This window comes from Corylus avellana, chromosome ca9, assembly GCF_901000735.1.
Source record: "Corylus avellana chromosome ca9, CavTom2PMs-1.0".
In the NCBI taxonomy this organism is placed as follows: domain Eukaryota; kingdom Viridiplantae; phylum Streptophyta; class Magnoliopsida; order Fagales; family Betulaceae; genus Corylus; species Corylus avellana.
The window spans coordinates 5311890-5334439 of NC_081549.1; the positions used below are offsets into that span (position 1 = coordinate 5311890).

The window sequence follows — 22550 nt, forward strand, 5'->3', positions numbered from 1 at the left end:
CTACAGCTAATTTGGGGGTGGTTCAACTAACCACATGGCCTGTGAGGTGGCTCTGCCACCTCAGGGGCCTTCGGGTGGTTTGGCCACCCCCTTTTTGACCATTGGAGGTGATTGCATGGGCCTTAGAAGTGGTTTGACAACCTCCAGACGGGCCGCAAGGTGTGGCGAAAACCACCAAAAGGCAATCCATTAGTTTGGATGACGAAATGGTATCAAAAAGTACTAAATTAATATTTACCTATAAGTCTCCTCAATATATATATATATATATATATATATATATATACAAGTACTATTCGTGATACAAATTGAAAAAAAAAAAAAAAAAAAAGTGAAAAAACTAGACACTAAAAAGGTAATTAACCAAAAATAAATAAAGGAGTTAAAATCCAGGTATTAAAATGGCATTTAATTGTTTATATATATATATATTTTAGTAGTTTTGGTTCAATTCCATTGAGAGAATGTGTTATCACCAACATGAGGAATAAGAATATTATTCCATTCCTAATAGGGAAATGCTTGGTGTTCTTCTACTGTTCTCTCAACTATGATGTGGCTTTTAAAATCACCAATAAATTAAAAGTCAATAATGATTCAATGATAATTTTAAAAGGCACATCACAGTTGGGAGAACATTAAAAGAACACATAGCATTTCCCTTGAATAAATATTCATCACAAAAGTATCAATATTTTTGCCCACACATTACTTCAAAGTCCTCATCAAAACAAAAAAGAAAAAGAAAAAGAAAAACATTTTACCTAGAAAGCATTGGACAATGTCATGACATAGATTGGTAGAAATACCCAATCTAGAATACAGTCAATGAAGAAAGCAGCCGACTATCATAATTCTCTTTGCTCTTTGCACTTGCTCCTTGCTTGACTTCTCCAAATCTACTTACCCCTGCAAATTTCATACCCATTAGCACTTAAACAAAAGACTAAACATCTATGTCATTCTTATGTGCACATCAAATAAGCTCCCCCTAGTGAATGGTTAGAGCACGGTTAAGGGAAAAAAATTGAAACAGCAACACATGTTCTATATTAGATGAACATCATGCTCAAGAACTACATTCAGAGGGTCATTGGTAGGGACGGATCCAGCTTTCAATTTGAAGAGGGACCAAGGGCCAAAAAAATTTTAGGGAGGGACCAATTGACAAAAAATACCTTATTTATTTATTTATTTATTTTTTTATCATTATTATTATTATTTTTTACCTTAAAAAAAATTTTTCTTGTAATTTGGGTGGGGACCAAGGCCACTCCCAGTCCCCCCATAGATTCGTCTCTGGTCATAGGCTAACTTTTTAATAAATGGTAGCATCTTAGTGTATCTTGCAAACTCATAAGATCTTGTAGATGTCTAAATTTTATGTCCGGATCTTGCATAGAACTAAAATCTCATGTAGAAATTTACTAATCAAGCATGTTCGGCATTCATGTGGGTAGGTGTGTAATAAGGAGTTTTAAAGAAAAAGAAAAAAAAAAAAGCCCTAAATATACAGGAAAGTATATAAGGGAAGCCAAAGCTCACCTTAACACACCTAGCAACTTTTAACACAATAATGAGGCAACTGGGGAAAGAAATTCTATGCAAACATGCGTATGCGTATTTTGATGATCAAATCGTACCGATTAAAAAGTCAGATTTAAGAAATTCATTGTACATGACCCAATCCATTTAAGTACACCAAAATCTCTCTCTCTCTCTCTCTCTCACACACACACACACACACATATATATATATATCTTTTCAAAGAGACCCGCCCAAAGGGTAAGGGATGAAAAAAAGAAAAAAGAAAAAAAAGAGCCAGCAATACTATTTTAGATTTTCAGTATTTTTTGAAGATTGCTTTTACTATTGGTGCTATAGATTAAAAATGTACTTCCGCTTCACACCTCACATATATCAAATCCATACTACATATATTTCCTCATTATCAAATAAGACCATACGTATTTCATCCTTTTACAATTGTTGTTGTAGATTAAATATGTAAATACGCTTCACGCCTCACATATATAAAATCAGCCAATAGCATACATGCATCATATATTTCCTCATTATTTGTTAGAAAAACAATATGGTACAGTTTATAAGAAATTTGACTTAATCTAAACCACCTGCTAGCAGCTAGCAGTTAGAGCTGTTATTAACCACCCGCTATTTCAACCCTAAAAATTAATATTACAACATAAGAATAGAGTAAATCTGACAGCACACGATTGAGTGTGGGTGATGATTGATGGAAGAAGTGTAAATGTGAGATGGAATTGTATTGGACAATTCTCCACTTAGGGTAGGAGTCACAAGCATACAAGGTACTTGATAATAATTCTCAATGCCTTTCTCCTTGTTCCACACTTCTACTTATAGCTAATAACTTAAGTAGAGTTCCTTTCTACTCTTTTTTTGATGATGGGAAACCTCGACAAGGTAGGGTCCTTCGGATCCGTGCACCATACCATTGGAAGTTTCCCTACACATATCCTCGCTTTTTACACTAGCGAGTGTGGCCCTAAGGAAAAGTTTGCACCTAGCAAGTCTAAAATTTGGGATCTAGGGTGATACTCCCTAAGACCATAAGCCTCGACCACTAGGCCAACCCCTTAGGGTTGTCGAGTTCCTTTCTACTACGACAACTTGCCTAGTGATCCCAATCCCTTCTACAAGGATAAGAACCGACTGATAAAGATAAACTTGCTATATAAAGATAATCGACATAAAGATAGTAAAGATAGTTACTGCCCAACACTCCTCTGCCACTTTCCACGGTAACACTAATCCAAGCATTTGGGATTAGGTTTCCTGCTTCTAAGACTCCTATCAAAATCCCAAAACCTAACTGAAGCTAGATGTACGTGGCAAATCCTGCACCCTGATTTTGACCATAAAGCCAATCCCATTATTCATGAGTAAATTAAAGTGGGATATAACAAAAATTGATATCTTAAATCAATGAGCCAATTGGATAACAGAGCATATATTAGATCACCGGACACAACTTTTGGTTTGGTTATTAACTTATTATAAAAGTACCCAAAATCAAAAACCACAATTCCAGACCTTTAAAAGCCTTCAAGAATACCCCAAAAAAAAAAGAAAAAAAAAAGGAAGACAGACAAGTGTATGAAGATGAAATATCATTGTTTTCCTACTAGTATCAATATTTGTGTTAGCATGTGTTTGCACTATGAATATCAGATTCAGAAACTTACATTAAAAAGGATGACTCAGGGACAGTGGGGTCCGTCGTCCTATACTTGATTCTGGAAACAGCGGATATACGCAAAATCCTCTTCTCGGGCACAGGAGAAACATCAAATAGGATGCACTCAATATAATCATCACGTGGATAACGAACAGTTGTACATTTTATAATGCAGAATCTTTCATCCTTCAAATGCAATAAACAAGGAATAGCGGGCTGATAAAATCGAATAACCGGAATACTCAGACCTTCAATCCACCCAGTTAGCCACAAATCCAACACGAAATCGTACGCAAGTAACTCACGGTGGTATGTAATCCAATATAAACAATTTCCTACCGCAACAGCCTTTCCTTTATAGCCCAAAGGACATTTAGCAACAAGGTCGCGACGGGTAGGGCAAAGCATTTTCCAAGAACAATTCTGCACTTGGTAGATACAGAAATTTGCAAAAGAATCATCAAAAACAGGTTCATGATCTTCATCATCTGGGAACTCTGAAAGTGAAGCAACGAGAATCCTGTTTGGATTCTCAAGAGCTGCACAGAGCATGTGAACTCCCATGTAACAAGGAGGAACAGGCAAGGCTTTCCATGAATCAGTCATGGGGTCATAAACCTCACCAACCGGGGCGTTAGGAGGAGGAACACCAGAAGGCTCTCCAGATAAGGCATATAATTTACCGCCTATGACAAAGATGTGAGGGTTCGCTCTTGGAGAAATCATGGATTCAACAGGGATCCAACCACCGATGGGATCCCTAATGTTTACCTTATGCACTTTGGAAATAAAAAATGGCATCCCGTCAGAATCGTAGCTTCGGCCACCAATAGAGTATAGATCGGAGCCTAGCAATGCAAAGGTAGAATTTTCATGTGGAGCCCATGTTCTCCAAGCTTCAGAGATGGACCCCTCAGCACCGTCGACCGCGTCGGCAGGAATCTTCATGGTATACCACCTTTCCGTGATTTCCATCATCCCTTTCATACGGATAGGCAAAGAGATGAGGGCTTCGTAAGGAGGAGATGATGATGATGATGAAGAAGAACCATCAATTTTTCTTTTTTTTTCTAGGCAAGATGAAACATCAGTTGATTGAACGCCCATGGCTCCCTCCAATTCCATCGAGTGTTTGTTATAAGGGCGGTTGGTTGGAACTTGGAAGTGTAGAGAGAAGAATTTTACGTCGGGCGTGTGAGGCGATCTGGGATTCTAGCCGTGGAGAATTTAGGGTTTAGAGCACTAGTAGCAGTTTCTTAGCTATTTTCTCTCGGGGATAAAACTACTTTTTGATTTTCTATAAAAGAAACACTTCACAATAAATTATCTTATTTTTCCTATATGAATTAAATACTATTTCTTTTTATGAGATGTGAAGGAGAGAGGAGAGAGAATGAGATGCCGATTAAATTGGGGGCTTATGATATAGATGTTTTTTTGTAATTTTTTTGAGATTTTTTTTAAATATAGGAAATGGAATGGACTATAAGAGTCTACTGCTAAAGCTTTTAGAGGCAATATTGGACTTTAGGGTTTGATATGGAGAATTGGGGAATTTGCAAACTCGTTGGAGTGAGGTGTCAATTGATGAAGAGATGCGTAGGTAGGTTAGGTGGGTGAGCTGGTGATTGACGTGCAAACTGGGCTTTTAATTGCAATGTGCTCATTTTTACGTAACCAAAATTGTAACAAAATGTACTTAGTTGGGCTTTTTGGCCCAACACATTTGTGATCCAGTTGTGAGTGTGTGTATAAACGGTCCACAATCATGCGGTGATCGTCTCTTGTTACTTGAAATTACTTAGGTATTTGTTCTCAAGGGGTAGTTTAATCGGCTGGAGACCACGTCTCATGAAGCGGATGTCACTAGTTCGAATCCCTCATCCCCCTCTTGTGTAGACATGTCAAAAAAAAAAAAAAAAAAATTACCTAAGCTTTTTTGGGTATGCAATTTTTATTATTCTTTTTAAAATTGTGAATAATGATAATAAAAACAAAAAAGGAATGCAACCCGAGCAAGATATAGTATAATTGCGGCTGTTCGGTTCGGAAAAGTCATATTCGATTGGTTAATCAAAATTGTCAGTTAAATCAGTTAATTCACTGATTGCATTTCAATAACAAAGTATTTCGAAATTTTAGGTTAATTTTAGTAGTCGGTTAATCGGTTAACCGTGGGCCTTTTTAATTGGGCCAATGCTATTTTTAAATGGGCTAAAAATTGGTTGTTTTAGAAGGCTAAAAAGACAAAAATAACTTATTAAACATGTTTTTTGGGCTAAATAACAAATTTATTGTACAGGCTTAGAGCTTTAACGAAGGTTTTTAATTGATTTTTTTTTTTGTTCAGTCCTAGAGTGTAAAAAATAGGTAGATTTAGACAATCCCAATTTCGATAGAGGTGTATGTGAGAGCGTGTGAAATCCTTGCTTGCCCGATTAATGTGGAGATATTCGCCCTTATGTTAGCGAGTATGCACTATGCGATGATATTGACTATCTTCAGTTATTAAGGATTATGTTGGGTTTGCTATCAAAAAGAAATATGATTTGAAAACGTCACCGTTTTGCAATATCGCAAACAATTTCTTTTTTGCTATTTAGTTTAAAATATCACATTTTGTATATGAAATAGTTATTGTGCTGTTCAAAATTCAAGTAGACTATTGATATGATGATGCTCACTACTTATTAATTACCTAGCTATTCCTTGTTTGTCAACATTATAATTTTAATCAATTTGATTGTTTATGCCATTGTGCCTCTTGTTTCGTCATGATTGTTTTGAAACTTGAATGAGTTTAGACATTATTGAAAGTCTAAATTCTTTTGTTCAAATTAGAGGGATTTTTATTATAAATTTATTTATACATTTTTCAGAAGAGAAAAAAAAAATCTTGTTTACCTAGTGAAATTAGTCCCCTTTCTTCTCTTCCAATCTGTAATGGACGCAAATTTCATACACATTAGCACTTAAACAAAAGACTAAACATCAATGTCATTCTTATGTGCACATCAAATAAGCTCCCCCTAGTGAATGATTAGAGCGCGGTTAAGGGAAAAAAATTGAAACAGCAACACATGTTCTATATTAGAGGAACATCATGCTCAAGAACTACATTCAAAGGGTCATAGGCAGGGACGGATCCAGCTTTCAATTTGGGGAGGGACCAAGGGCCAAAAAATTTTAGGGAGGAACTAATTGGCAAAAAATACCTTAATTTTTTTTTTTTTTTTTTTTACCTTAATTTTTTTTTTCTTGCAATTTGTGTGGGTACCAGGGCCACTCCCAGTCCCCCCACAGATTTGTCTCTGGTCATAGGTTAACTTTTTAATAAATGGTAGCATCTTAGTGTATCTTGCAAACTCATAAGATCTTGTAGATGTCTAAATTTTATGTCTGGATCTTGCATAGAACTAAAATCTCATTAGAAATTTACTAATCAAGAATATTACTAATCCAAATTAAAATTATATTTTAACTATCACCTTTCCTCCATTCATTTTTTTTTAAAAGCATATATTCTTAAAAAAAAAAAAAAAAATTCTATGCAAACATGCGTATTTTGATGATCAAATTGTACCAATTAAAAAGTCCGATTTAAGAAATTCATTGTACATGACACAATCCATTTAAATACACCCAAATATGACATAGCTGCTATATATATATATATATAAGTAGTTACGGCTGATAATAACCACCCGTTATTTCATCCCTAAAAATTAATATTACAACATAAGACTAGAGTAAATCTGACAGCACACAGTTGAGTGTGGGTGATGATTGATGGAAGAAGTGTAAATGTGAGATGGAATTGTATTGGATAATTCTCCACTTAGGGTAGGAGTCACAAACATATAAGGTACTTGATAATAATTCTCAATGCCTTTCTCCTTGTTCCACACTTCTACATATAGCTACATATAGCTAATAATTGTTCTTTTTCTATTTTTTTACAGGTCATATGTGGACTAGAAACTGGTGGATTTGAACGATTGATAGATCCACTAAAGTATCATAGATGTGTACGTAATCACTGTATGTTGTCTATTTTTTCTTGGTGTTTGCTTGTGTTTCTAAGTTTTGATTAGTTTCCAAATTGAAATATTGGTCTGTCAGTGGTTTTTTAAATTATTTGACAGAAAATGATTTATGTTCATAAATGTATCCAAGTTTGGATCTTCAGGAATGCTGATTCAGAAGACATTATTTAAGAATGGTCTTAGCATTCCCTGTATTAGAGCTGCAACTATGAAGGATGCCATCAACTGTGCCAGGAGGATGGCAAAATTTGGTTAGTCATCTTCAGTGCATGAAATTGCTGGAAGAAAATATGTTATTCTGTTTTTCCTTTGCTTATCAACACCTGATGTTGCAAGTAGTGGCTCCACATCAGGATGTTATGTGTAGTTCTAGCCTTCTAGGAGCATTGCTATTACATGGTTGAGGGTGCTCCTTGTAAAAGCATTGAATTATTCTAATAAATTGTATCAAAGTTTGTCAGTTTGATGTATAAGCCTAGCCTAGGACCTTTTCTAGATGCCATGCTGCCATAAGGATGCTTCCATCCGCACCCATAACGTTGTAATTTCACCTTCAATTATTTTACCAATGGTGTATCTATAAGTTAACCAAGAATGTTGATTTTAGGATTTGTGACTTGTAGACACTAAGCTCATCTACTACTTGTCATAAATGTAGGGGATGCTATCGTGCTTAGTCCAGGTTGTGCGAGCTTTGATGAATTCAAGAATTTTGAGCACAGAGGGATGGTTTTTCAGGAGCTTGCCTCTTCATCATAGTATGTTCTCATTCTTGAAGCATTCAATGCTACCATCATCTTTTGTTGTGAAAGTGCCATTCATTGCATTGAAAAAAAAATGTACTGAAAATTGTTTCCAATGATTATGCAAGGTGGTAGCATGGAAATCAGCTTGTAAAATGTGAACTAGGGCAACAGACATGCGTCTCTTCCTGTTAGAGAAGGTGTAAACTAACTTCAGCCAAGGTTTTTTGTGCACTCCCACTATGATGACAAATTGATCATATGAATTTGGTGGTCATTGAAGCATATTGCTGTACTTGGATTTGGTCTTCGATCAAAAATAATCTCCGAGGCACGGATAGGTTTATGGAGATAAATCGCTTTCCAGAAGAAGGTTGATTTTTGAGGACATGAATCCATGATATTGCAAATTTTTTTAAGGATGAAAAAGCAGTGGAGGACATTGAACTGATGGGCCTGTGTAATTGGCAATTGCAAATCTCAGTCATAGTTTATAGAGACAGTGAGGATTCTGGTGGCATAATTTTCATCTGAGAATGGATGTAGAAATTATGATCAGAAAATCAGATTTCAGTGTAATCAAATTACTGTAATTTTTTTTTCGACAAAAATAGAAATTTCTTTTCAATTTTTCTTGTTTTCCTTGCTCTTTATTATTATTATTATTATTATTACAAAAGTGGAGAACAGTACAATTCAAAATTGATGAAAAGACGGCACTGTTTGCATATATAATCCAAAACGTCAACATAATGTTTATAAAATTTATGCATAGAAATTTTGTACCTCGATTCTTGCTTTGAAATTCCTTGTAGACTATAAATTAAATATTAGAAGCAGACTAATCAGATCTTGAATTCGAACACTATTTCTATTAATTTACTATTCATTTTAATATATTTTATGGGTTGACGGGTTTTACTGGCCTATTAAAAATAAAATTTGAATCTACACGTGAAGGATGTTGAAGCTTCATCCACAAAAGCAAAAAAAATAGAAAAAAGAGGTCCCTTTATCCGGAACAAAGAAACTGTTATTTTAAGTCTTTGAGATGCCACAACTTTCTAGTTTTGTTTGTCCTATGCAAAAAAAACAAAATCCAACAGCCCCAAAAGAAAAACAAATCCACTGTTCTTGAACCAATTAACTTTTCTTTCTCATATCCTTCGTCTTTTCTAACATCTATCCTTCTTTGTGATGAGCTTACTGCAAGTAATAGGTGAAGAAAGACAAAAGGGAGGCACCGACCAAACCAACAAGGGGCAAGGTGGCGGTGGCCCCATTGGATGGGCCGGGGGCCGGAGCCGGGACCTCAGAGAAAGCCATTGCCACGCTCATGGAGGTGGCAGCGGCGATGACAACAGCGCAGGAGATCTTCTTGATACCCATGATGATGATGATCGACGACTATTTTATTTTGTTGGAAATGGGGAAACAAATAGACGTTTCCGATCGAGACCCGCCTTGGAGAATAAAGAAACAATCTTGGTTTTCTTTAATCTCTTGCGTTTGCAGGCCTGAGGAATAATGAAGGTGATGGGAGGAATATATATATGCTTCTTTGAGCAAAAAATAGTATGTGATTATTGAGCAAGAGTTTTACGTGTATGGCTTTGCGTGGGGTGAGGATTGCCTATTTTGTGGGGTGCATGCATGTAAATACATGGTCCATATGATTTTATGAATAATTCTGTGGTAGAAACTTTTTTTGCTTTTGTTTTTGTCAAAAACATGTTAGAAAGATGTGATTAAAAAATTAAAAATTCAGGTCTCAATCGATTATCTTGCTATATAAAGATAATCGACATAAAGATAGTGAAGATAGTTACTGCCCAACACTCCTCTGCCACTTTCCACGGTAACGCTAATCCAAGCATTTGGGATTAGGTTTCCTGCTTCTAAGACTCCTATCAAAATCCCAAAACCTAACTGAAGCTAGATGTGGCAAATCCTGCACCCTGATTTTGACCATAAAGCCAATCCCATTATTATCTTAAATCAATGAGCCAATTGGATAACAGAGCAAATATTAGATCACCGGACACAACTTTTGGTTTGGTTATTAACTTATTATAAAAAGTACCCAAAATCAAAAACCACAATTCCAGACCTTTAAAAGCCTTGGGAAAAAAAAAGACCGACAAGTATATGAAGATGAAATATCATTGTTTATGTGTTTCACAAAGAGCAGGCACTAGAATATGAATATCAGAATTAATGTGTACTAGAATGTTAGGGTTTGGTAAGGAGAGAAAGCAAGAAACTTACATTAAAAGTCCTTTAGTGAGGACAGTGGGGCCCGGCATACCATACTTGAAGTTGGAAACAACGGAAATACACAAATTATTCTTCTCGGGCACAGGAGAAACATCAAATAGGATGCACTGAAGAAGACGACGAGGTCGATCACAAACAGTTGTAAATTTTATAATGTAGAATCTTTCCTTCTCCAAATGGAATAAACGAGGAATAGGGAGCGGATCATCATATTCACGATCAGGAAGATCCAGACCTTTAATCCTCCCTGTTAGCCACAAATTCAACTCGAAATCGTACGCCAGCAATTGATAGTCTGTTGTAATCCAATATAAATTATTTCCTACTGCCACAGACCTCCCCATAAAGGGTCCGATAGGAAATTTACGAAGCTTGCGACGGGCAGGGTCAAGCATTTTCCAAGAACAACTCTGCACTTCGTAGATAAAGAAATTTGCAAAAGAACGAAAATGAGGGTCACGTATTCCACCTTGTGGGTACACTGGAAGTGAAGCAACGAGAATCCTGTTTGGATTCTCAAGAGCTGCAGAGAGAATTTGAAGTCCCATGTAACATGGAGGATCCGGCAAGGCTTCCCATAAATCGGTGATGGGGTCATAAACCTCACCGCCCGGGGCGAAGGGAGAAACGCCGGAAAGAGAAAAATGGAATCCAGATAAGACGTATAATTTACCGCCCAGGACTAAGATGTGAGGGAACATTCTTGGAGAAATCATGGATTTAACAGGGATCCAACTACCGGCGGGATGCCTAATGTTTATCTTATACACATCGTCAATTAAAGATGGAGGCCGATCAGAATCGACGCTTCGGCCACCAACAGAGTATAGATCGGAGCCTAGCAATGCAAAGGTAGAATTAGCCTGTGGAATACGATGTCTCCAAACTTCAGAGATGGACCCCTCAGCACCGTCGACCGCGTCCGCATGAATCTTCATGATATACCACCTTTGGACGCCATCCAGCACCCCCTCCTCAGACAGAGGCATAGAGATGAGGACTTCGTAAGGAGGAGATGATGATGATGATGATGATGATGAAGAACCATCAGTTTTTCTTTTTTTTTCTAGGCGAGATGAAACATCAGTTGATTGAACGACCATAGCTCCCTCCAATTCCATCGAGTATTTGTTATAAGGGCGGTTGGTTGGAACTTGGAAGGTGTAGAGAGAAGAATTTTATGTCAGGCGTGTGAGGCGATCTGGGATTCTAGCAGCGGAGAATTTCAGGGTTTAGAGAATAATGCTAGGTGCTATCATTTTATCCTCCTAAAATTATCCTAATTAAAGATGATGTGATTTTTAAAATCACCATTAAATTTTAGATGAATCATGCATATTTGAATTTTGATACAATTGTGATTTTGAAAGTCACATCAACTAAGAGTACTCGCAGCAGCTTTCCAACCATTTTCTCTCAATTTAGGGAATAAAAGTATTTTTTTATTCCCTATAAAAAAACACGTCACAATAAATTCTTTTATTTTTTCCTTTATGAATTAAATACTATTTATTTTTATCATTGCAACCAATGAGAGAGGAGAGAGGAGGGAGAATTGTAAGGGCATGTGAAAGAGAGAAGAGTGAGAACGAGATGTTTTATAATTTTCCCATTGAGAAAATCACCCCTTCCTCCGACCTGTAAAGGATGGAGATATGCTGCTTCACCTCTAGGGTTACTTAGAGAGAACCACTAGAGAGAAGAAAAGTGTTGGTTGAAGAGTCATAATTCTTCTTCCTAGTGTGTCTAGAGACTTCATTTCAAAAGACATACGAGCTCGCAACGTCAAGGTTCATTCATGTTGTTAGGGGAGCAAATTCTGCTGTCCATAGCTTAGCAAAAGAGGCTTGTATCCATGTCACTGATAAATATTGGTGGCATTCTATTCCATCATGTATTGGTGGTATTATTAGGAAGGAGGAAATTTTCCACCTTTCTTGATTTGCTCGGGTTCTGAGCTTGAATAAGATTCCCAAATTTTCTCAAAAATAATAATGCATAGAGAGTCTACAATGTTTCTCAATGTATTGGAAAACACTTTACCTTTTGATGTTGGTTAAATTTGAGGCTTCTGATGTTGATGCTTTTTTGTAGTGTTTTTTTTAGATTTTTCATAAACATAGAGAAGGAAATTGGTTATAAAAAGTCTACTGCTAGTGCTCTTAGAGGCAATCTCAGATTTTAGGGTTTGATAAGGAGAATTGGGGAATTTGCCAAACTCGTTGGAGTGAGGTGTCGATTGATAAAGATATGCGTAGATAGGTTAGGTGGGCGAGTTGGTGATTGACGTGCGGACAAGGCTTTTAATTGCAATGTACTCATTTTTACGCAACCAAAATTGTAACAAAATATAGTTAGTTGGGCTTTTTGGCCCAACACGTTTGTGAACCAGTTGTGAGTGTGTATAAACAGTCCACAATCATACGGTGAAGCGATCATCCCTTGTTACTTGAAATTACTTAGGCTTTTGTCTTCAAGGGGTAGTTCAATCAACTGGAGATCACGCAGTCCACGCTTTATGAAGTAAAGGTTACTAGTTCGAATCCCTCCTCCCTCTTTTATGTGGACATGTCGAAAAAAAAAAAAAGAAAAAAAAATTACTTACGCTTTTTTGGGTGTGCAGTTTTTATTATTCTTTTTAAAATTGTGAATAATGATAATAAAAACAAAAAAGGAATGCAACCCGAGCAAGATATAGTATAATTGCGGCAATTCGGTTCGGAAAAGTCATCTTCGGTCGGTTAATCAAAATTGTCGGTTAAATCGGTTAATTTACTGATTGCATTTCAATAACAAAGTATTTCGAAATTTTCATTAATTTTGGTAGCCGGTTAATTGGTTAACTGTGGGCCTTTTTAATTGAACCAATGCTATTTTTAAATGGGCCAAAAATTGGTTAGTTTAGAAGGCTAAAAAGACAAAAATAACTGATTGAACATGTTTTTTTGGGCTAAATAACAAATTTACTGTACAGACCTAGAGCTTTAACGAAGGTTTTAAATTGGTTTTTTTTTTTTTTTGTTCAGCCCTAAAGTGTAAAGTTATTTCTGTTCTCATGATTTTAAATTGGTATGCAGTTCACAAATTGCTTATAAAAATAGGTAGATTCAGACAATCCCAATTTCCCAAACCTTGGCAAATGGCAAACTTATAATCCGTCAAAGAATAATAAATAAAGTCTCAACTAAGCCACCTCCAACATGAATTACCTTCAATTCCTTAAATTTTCTTCCTTCAATAATCAAACAAATTAAAACATAAACATAATGATCAATAGAAAAGAGTAAAATACCACAAATAAGTAATACCAAGTAAGAAGGCAATATAAGATGCAAAAAATCTTAATCAAACAACAATCAATCTTCTACCTAAAGGTCCTAAACAACCAAAACCTGATACAAACAGAGAAGAAAAACAAGTGCTCAACAACAATACAAATTTCAAGAATAATTACAGCAATTAGCAAATGCTTATCCAAAAGAATAAAATTTATTTGCAGGAAAAATCAAGGTAGCGTAAATTAGATCAAGGTTGCGTAAAAAACTAAAAATCTATCATTTTTATTCCTAAGTATTCCTAAATCCTAATAATATAAACAAACTCGAAAATAAATGCAAAATCAAAGAATCAAAATCTAAACCCTCAATTAGTTCAAAAAATAAAAATCAAAGAAAATGAAGTAACTCGAAAAATCTATACCTGAAAAGACGGGAGACGAGAGAGAGATACGACGGCTTGCCGCTTGCAACGAGAAAGCGAGGGAGACGATGGTGAAGTTAAGCCACCGGCCACGACGGGAGACGAGAGAGAGACACAACAGCTTGCCGCTTGCAACGAGAGAGCGAGAGAGTCGACAGACAGCCATAGGACGCGAGAGAGAGAGAGAGAGAGAGAGAGAGAGAGGCAGGAGGCACGGTGTAGGAGACTCGAGAGTGGAGAGGACAGCAAGCTGCATGAGGAGGCATTCACATCCAACTCAGCAAATATTTAGCTAAATTTTAGCCAAAAGACCATCTTTATCTATTTCAGCTACCCACTTTTTTAAAGCACCCACATCTGGCTCAACATTTTAACTTTTAACTTTTACTATTTTATTTAAATATTATTTCTCTATCATTTAAATATTATTTCTTTATTCATTCTTTTTTTTTTTTTTAATTCTTTCTTTCTTTATTTTTTTTTACGTCAAATAAATTATTAACGCCATACCCTTAAAAATTTTATGCTTACGCTCTTGATGGCTACTGGTTGTGTTTGGCAAAGGGCTGGACCAGATTAGACCAAAAAATCAAAAAAATTATTCTCAAAATCAATTTCAACATTTTTACTTTTTACATCACATCAATAACTTTTTATTATTATTCAAATAAAAAATCACTACAAAACAAATTTTTTCATTTTTTTATACAAAACAATGAAAACATTGTTAGTTTTTATACAAAAAGGAAATAACCCATTACAACAGGAACAAGAATATATACAATGAAATTAGGATCTGGTCTATATTAATATAATTAAGTGCTTCGGCCCAAGTGGGTAAATTTTTATATGAAAAATTAGTTATTGGGACAACTATTTTCGCCAAACAACCTACGAAATTTGGGAAGGCGTGACGACGACGGTTCTCGCGTTTAGAAATAGCGCTCAAGTCGAGCCAACGTCGGATGGTGAATGCAGAGAGCAGAGACAACGATGCTGCGACCACCGAGCCATGGATGCGAAACTCTAACACTCAGACCCAATCAGTCTGCAAAGAAGACCGTACCAAGGTCCATCAAATCTTGCGCTTCCAAACAGGACCTTCGAGGCCAATCCGTTGCTGTAAGAGCTTCTCTCTCTTCTGTCTTTGAAGTAGAAAATTGAGTGACTGTGGCAGTATGCATTCTACTATGTAGTGTGTGAAGCGCTTGTATTGTATATATACATATATGTGCATATGTAAATATGATTCAATTAGCCTTTTTTCTGGGTGTGGTTGGGAAGTTTGAAGCATTGGGCAGTTGTAAGAAACAAGTTGGTTTAGTAGATAGGCCTTGTTGTGATAATGAAGTGATGAATTGATGAGATGATGAGTGGGTGACCCAGAAAAGGAGAAATAGACAATGAGTAAGAAATGCATTTGTGACAAAACAAGAAATAGTTTTTAGTAATAATATCAGGTTTAAATCAATAATATCGTCATACAATTGCAAGATTAGCATGCAAAATCAACAAGATGGGATTGGAACTATGTCAAACTAAAAGAGAAATGGACACTGCACACTTTTTTAATTGGAAGTAGAAAAAATTATGAAATATTTCGAAATAACCTTTTGATTTATGTCATGTGGTCCATGAAAGGTAAGCCCATTTTGCTTCCTAGTACGTATTAGCTGGTGTTCTTTGATATATACGTATTAGCTGGTGTTCTTTGATATATACGTATTAGCTGGTGTTCTTTGATATGCGCGCCTGGGAAGTGATTACATTTACATTGCAGGTTGTTGGTCTGGGAAAATCTGGAAGAGCTGCGGCTAGGCTTGCTCTTGCAAGAGGTGCTTCAGTTCTAGCAATTGACCAGAATGAGAATTTGGGTCTGTTAGAGGTTAATCCATGTCTCCTTCTTAAATATGTATTGTAATTCTCTTGAATTTATGCATAACCTAAACTCTTGTGTGTGTCTAGCTATATTTACAGACGCAAACACACACACACACACATCATAATTTTAATGGCACAACCGTACAATTGCTTGTTGGTTGCAGCAAGATCCTCTTTTTGAGAAGCATAGTGGTCTGAGAACAATCCTTGGAAACTTTGATAGACAGCTATTCAAGGATGTAGATATGGTGGTTGTTTCCCCCGGAGTTCCGCTCGAAAATTACGGTCTTTCCTCGTTGTTGGAAGCAGTAAGTCAATTTTAATAATTTACTCGAGAGATAAAAGAAGACATCATATTTCCTACACTTGAACAAGAAAATGGAAAATGCACTCCCTCCTCTCCACCCCTGGGCAAATAAAAATTGCTTTAAATAGTTATACCATGACACACTTTTGTTACAGTTGTGCACATTGGTTTTCATTTAATAGAATTTGAACCCTGTTAAATACTTCATTACAATGCCGATCATGTAAGAAAATAATCAATGACACTGTTTCTTTTGAAAATTTTGATATGATTTGGTTTACTTATGATGTCATTCTTACCGACTAGGCTAAACTCTCTGCCATGAATATTTTATATTTTATTTTTTTGAATAATTTTGTAATAATCATCTGTTATGCTTTAAAAATGCAGGGAAAGCTCGTGATGTCAGAGCTAGATTTTGCTGCAGAAGTGCTTCCAAAAAGTATCAAGATTTTAGCAGTGACTGGAACTAATGGAAAATCAACTGTTGTTACTTTTGCTGGACAGGTTTTGTATTATGTATTCTCTCTCACTGACTCCCCTGTGCAGCTCCATACGCACACACATATATGCACGTAGGGATTTACATGTATATCTATATGTTAGAAAATTATAATTTGAGGTAAATATTTCTTATTCTAATCAATATCAACAGAAATCAGGGCCCATTGCTGCTTATAAAGATATACTTCCATTTTTGGGAGCTAAAAAGAAAGAAAGAAAAAAAAGAGACAAAATGACAAATGAGATAGATGCTAACTTTTTCTATAATTGGTCCAAAGAGTGAAGTGGCCACCAATTTTCGAAGCAGGCGTATGTTCACTATAATGGATGAATAAGCAGCAGCAGAGGTTAAAGATAACAACTATCTATAAAATCACCTTCAACTCTTGTTGGACCAAATAGTCAGTCATTTGTCAATTGATCTTACACATTCCTTTTAAAGCTATCCTGCAATTAAGAGAAATATTATTTGTTATTGCTAGAATACCTTCAGTTCCCTATTATTCTAAATTCATCCTGTTGCAATCTGTATTCATATATTCTTTCATTAATTTATGTTTGTTTGATCATTTGAAGTCAGATGCTTAAGCATTTTGGCATCGAGGCATTTGTTGGGGGAAACCTTGGCAATCCACTCTCGGAGGCTGCATTCCATTCCTTAAAATCACCTTCTATGAAGCCAAACTTTCAAGTAAGTCTAATTGTGCAATTCATTTCACTTACCATTTTTTTTAATGATGCGATTATTTAGAGGCACCATTGGAAAGTGTTTTTTATATATGGATAAGAGACTTGGTCGGACTTTTTTTTTTTTTTCTTCAGGTTGCCGTTGTGGAGGTTAGCAGTTATCAAATGGAGATTCCCAACAAGTACTTTTGCCCTTCAGTGAGTTGGTTTGAAATTACAACTGCCCAAGCAACACTTACAATACTCTCTCAGTCTCTTTTCCTCTCTCAATCTCTTCCCCCCAACACCCCTGTTGTTTTTGTTTAGTGTTAAATGGGCATCTTTGCAGGTTTCCGTGGTGTTAAACCTGGCCCCTGATCATTTAGAGAGGCACAAGACAATGCAAAATTATGCAGGGACTAAGTGTCGTTTAGTTTCTCACATGACCAACACCAAACTGGGACTTCTATGTTTCGGTATGTAATTTGTCATTTCTCAAATAGACATGTTGGATATCATATGTAAACTTATTTCATACCTTTTCTTTTCTGTTTCAATAAGATTAAATTTATTTTAGATTATAGCAAAGTTATCGAGAATTAGAATAGATACAGCTTCAACGTGAGGTGACACCATGTGGAAGTGTGATGATTTGGTTCAGTCCCCATAGAAGTTGTGCCCCTTGAACTAAAAATGAATAAGTGCTTATAATCCTCTTCTATACTGCTTTTGTACTTTGGTTGCACCCTCTTGGCATCTCTAGATGAGTTTATTACTTAAAAAAAGAAAAAAAGAAGTAATATGGGGCCTGATCAAGATTACCTAAACGATGACTTGGAAAATAGAAGTGAGATTTATTATTGAAACTGTTAAAGTAGTTTTATCTTATCATTTCAGTTGTTTAGATTAGCTAGAAGTTATGATTATCTAGGAGTCTCAATTAGCTTTATCTTTGTAATCTGATTTTTATCTCATAGTGTATTCCCTCGATAAATAATCAACAGAAGGTGTGGGTAAAATTACTTTAGAACCCACCATTTCTTTAATTTACTTTATTTTTTCTTTCAGAAACAAACCTTGTTTAAACGAAATACTAAACACAATTGTAAACTTTCTAAAATGATGCTGAAAGATGGACTTGTTTCATAAAATGATCTATGAGATTAATGCTTGAAAGCATCCCAGTGGACACTTGGGTTGAAGGTTGGAAGCAAGATCACAAGCATAGATGGGATAGGTTGGTTTCAACTTCAAGTTCCATAGAGGATGGAAGGACTAAATTGTAAATGGTTGGTTTGAAAAGTTTTAAGCTTCTGCAAGCCAACATACATAAGTTTTCTTATGGGTTTTAAACACCTATTCGCGATTATGAAGCATGACACTTGACTGCTACTGCATAAGACTAAATCAATAAGCAAAGCTGGCAATTCTGAAAGTCATGAGTGTGTGAAAGCCTTATGTAGGGATGGTGAGGTTACTTCCAATTCAGTGTTAAACTTTTATTTTCATGCCATTAGTTTATATTTTAAGTTGAGATCTTAGTAGCCTTTATTTTGTGGTGCATATCATAGTTGGCTTATCTTTTAACTGCTGATATTACAATTCTTTTTAGGAAATCAGCACTTGAATGAAGCAATTAGAGAACATGTCAATGAATTTAATCTTGCTTGGATAGGAGCCTTTCCAGGTGTGAAAGTAAGAAAGTTTTCCCTTCTTATATTTGTAGTTTTCCCTTCTTATATTTGTTAGTAATATTTGTATTCTAAATACTCAGACCTCTTCAAATACCAGATGCACAAGTTTCTAAAAACTATGTATAGGATCCCAATAAAAAATGCCCTAACCTCAGGTAAATGTAGGGTCAAGAGTTTGGAAGATTAGTTGATTTTGGACTGACTGGTGTTGCCATTGTATAGTAGAAATTAAGAGTCTACATTGCAGGGAAAAACCTCTGACCATTTGGCTCAAAAGTCCAAATATTTGTGCTGAAGTTTTGGCATAAAAAATCTCGTACGGGGGCGTTTCGCTGTCATTGTGTCATCTGATGTTTGAGAAGCAATGCTGAATTTTTTTTATATTCAAATGCAATTTTGCTTCATTATGTATTTTCCTTTTCCTTTTTTTTTTTGCTTTCTTTCTATTTTAGTATATATGTCATTGATGGAGGTTACTTATTTCCCAAAGATTGATATGGAGACCAAAATTGCCAGCTTCGAAGTTCCTATAATTGGAGTTAAGTCACAACTGCAATTAAGTGCAATGAACGTGATGGGAATGCACAACTACCTTAATGCTGCAGTGGCTGCATTATCGATTCTCGGACTCAATGTTGGGGTTGATGCTGAAGGCATCAGTTCAGCAATTGAAAACTTAAAGGCACCACCTCATCGGATGCAAATTGGTGAGCCAAAGTGGATGGTAATCTCTTTTCATTTTGAGCTGATTCTTGTGTAAGATTTTCTCACAATTCTTGTAACATGATATGCGTATGATCTTGCCATTAAAAAGAAATATGTTTTAAATGATTTTCTATCATCCACAGAAGCTGCTATGTTTTTGTCTTAAATGATCTATGTGGGTGTAAACAATGTAATGTATTGGGTGGAAACTTTTGCTAATTGTGTTGTGTCTGGGGTCTACACCAAATTTTGCAAAAGGTTAACTCATTCTTCTTTAATTTGGGATGGCTAAGTCAATGGTTTGAGCACGCCAGTTCCCTTTAATTTATGCGTGGATATAAAAGTTGATTTTTAATAGTTTAATGTCATTATGCAGTACACAGAGATATCAATGGAGTAATATGGGTGGATGACAGCAAGGCAACAAACGTCCATGCAACATACACAGGACTAATGGGTCTAAAGGGACAAAAGTCCGTGATTCTACTTGGTGGCCTTGCAAAGGTATATGAAATATTGGTGATGAAGTGTACATTCATCTACATGATTGCTTGGTTGGATTTGGCATTTCACTTAATTTACCAAAGGCTACTTTTTCCCTCATTCTGTTACATCAGAAAACTGTGAGAAACTGAATCAGTGGAGTTAAATTTTACTAAACTGATATACGTTATGTGGTTTCAAACATTCTTTTATGTATGTTGAGGTGAATGCAGCTTGTCTCATGTATGATTGAGATTGGCCATTTTGGCTTATGTCAAAAGATTTTCCTTTTGTTCACTTCATTTTTTTTTTTGTTTTTTTCTGGCAAATTCCCACTGATGGAGAAGTGGTAAATCTTCTTTTAAGAAGACTTTGTAAAGGAAATTTCCTCATTGTAAGTATGTATTTCTGGTGTGGGGATTACTTTCATAGACTCCATTGTTGCATCTCTCATCATTCCTGTGTATTTTGTATCTAATATTCTCTTTACTTTTTAGTAGTGACGTTATATGTATATATTACTGTAAGTCGGTAGGACCTGTAGCCCTTGTGATCCAGTCTATCATTATTTATTTACTGGTATTTTGTGCACATTATTTTCTGCATATCCATCGTGTGTAAATTCTTGCAGTGTGTTTCTCAATAGCATTGACTTTTTTCCTTTTTTTTTTTTTTTTTGGTTGGGCAGGGGATTTTACGTGCTATAATATTATTCTTTTTCTATTTTTTTACAGGTCATATGTGGACTAGAAACTGGTGGATTTGAACGATTGATAGATCCACTAAAGTATCATAGATGTGTAATCACTGTATGTTGTCTATTCTTTCTTGGTGTTTGCTTGTGTTTCTAAGTTTTGATTAGTTTCCAAATTGAAATATTGGTCTGTCAGTGGTTTTTTTAAATTATTTGACAGAAAATGATATATGTTCATAAATGTATCCAAGTTTGGATCTTCAGGAATGCTGATTCAGAAGACATTATTTAAGAATGGTCTTAGCATCCCCTGTATTAGAGCTGCAACTATGAAGGATGCCATCAACTGTGCCAGGAGGATGGCAAAATTTGGTTAGTCATCTTCAGTGCATGAAATTGCTGGAAGAAAATATGTTATTCTGTTTTTCATTTGCTTATCAGCACCTGATGTTGCAAGTAGTGGCTCCACATCAGGATGTTATGTGTAGTTCTAGCCTTCTAGGAGCATTGCTATTACATGGTTGAGGGTGCTCCTTTTAAAAGCGTTGAATTATTCTAATAAATTGTATCAAAGTTTGTCAGTTTGATGTATAAGCCTATCCTAGGACCTTTTCTAGAAGCCATGCTGCCATAAGGATGCTTCCATCCGCACCCATAACGTTGTAATTTCACCTTCAATTATTTTACCAATGGTGTATCTATAAGTTAACCAAGAATGTTGATTTTAGGATTTGTGACTCGTAGACGCTAAGCTCATCTACTACTTGTCATGAATGTAGGGGATGCTATCTTGCTTAGTCCAGGTTGTGCGAGCTTTGATGAATTCAAGAATTTTGAGCACAGAGGGATGGTTTTTCAGGAGCTTTCCTCTTCATCATAGTATGTTCTCATTCTTGAAGCATTCAATACTACCATCATCTGTTGTTGTGAAAGTGCCGTTCATTGCATTGAAAAAAAATGTACTGAAAATTGTTTCCAATGATTATGCAAGGTGGTAGCATGGAAATCAGCTTGTAAAATGTGAACTAGGGCAACAGACATGCGTCTCTTCCTGTTAGAGAAGGTGTAAAACTGTAAACCAGCTTCAGCCAAGATTTTTTGGGCACTCCCACTATGATGACAAATTGATCATATGAATTTGGTGGTCATTGAAGCATATTGCTGTACTTTGATTTGGTCTTCTATCAACAATAATCTCCGAGGCGCAGATAGGTTTATGGAGATAAATCGCTTTCCAGAAGAAGGTTGATTTTAGAGGACATGAATCCATGATATTGCAAACTTTTTTAAGGATGAAAAAGCAGTGGAGGGCATTGAACTGATGGGCCTATGTAATTGACAATTGCAGATCTCAGTCATAGTTTATAGAGACAATGAGGATTCTGGTGGCAGAATTTTCATCTGAGAATGGATGTAGAAATTATGATAAGAAAATCAGATTTCATTGTAATCAAATTACTGTAATTTTTTTTTTCGACAAAAATAGAAATTTCTTTTCAATTTTCCTTGTTTTCCTTGTTCTTTATTATTATTATTATTTTTTTATTATTATTATTATTATGTTTTACTTGTTCTTACAATATAACAAAAGTGGAGAACGGTACAATTCAAAATTGATGAAAAGACA

At 35.7% G+C, this 22550-nt stretch overlaps 2 protein-coding genes and 1 long non-coding RNA gene across 5 annotated transcripts; 2 read left to right on the forward strand and 1 right to left on the reverse strand.

Annotated features, from left to right (window-relative positions):
- Nucleotides 1-706: 706 nt before the first annotated feature.
- On the reverse strand, nt 707-4464 carry LOC132162138 (uncharacterized). Of its 2 annotated transcripts, none has more exons than XM_059572396.1 (2): nt 3232-4464; nt 707-899 (listed from the first exon to the last, which is right to left on the reverse strand). In XM_059572396.1, exons 1-2 carry the CDS (start codon nt 4347-4349, stop codon nt 815-817), a joined length of 1203 nt encoding a protein of 400 aa, XP_059428379.1. In that variant the 5' UTR covers nt 4350-4464; the 3' UTR covers nt 707-814. The 2 variants fall into 2 exon arrangements, with proteins under 2 accessions (XP_059428379.1, XP_059428380.1); XM_059572397.1 differs by having other exon boundaries at nt 707-909.
- Nucleotides 4465-7419: 2955 nt separating this feature from the next.
- Nucleotides 7420-8215, forward strand: LOC132191359 (uncharacterized). The gene is made up of 3 exons (XR_009441269.1): nt 7420-7521; nt 7929-8028; nt 8142-8215. It is a non-coding gene; the product is annotated as an uncharacterized LOC132191359 (long non-coding RNA).
- A 6708-nt stretch (nt 8216-14923) lies between these two features.
- On the forward strand, nt 14924-22393 carry LOC132161797 (uncharacterized). 2 transcript variants are annotated; one of them, XM_059571989.1, is made up of 14 exons: nt 14930-15111; nt 15770-15874; nt 16035-16178; nt 16568-16684; nt 17262-17372; nt 17504-17566; nt 17697-17823; nt 18960-19042; nt 19532-19748; nt 20123-20250; nt 20964-21038; nt 21175-21295; nt 21703-21802; nt 21915-22393. In XM_059571989.1, coding segments are annotated over exons 1-14 (1542 nt in total). In that variant the 5' UTR covers nt 14930-14961; the 3' UTR covers nt 21916-22393. The 2 variants fall into 2 exon arrangements, with proteins under 2 accessions (XP_059427973.1, XP_059427972.1); XM_059571990.1 differs by lacking the exons at nt 21703-21802; nt 21915-22393 and having other exon boundaries at nt 14924-15111; nt 21188-21279.
- Nucleotides 22394-22550: the final 157 nt, after the last annotated feature.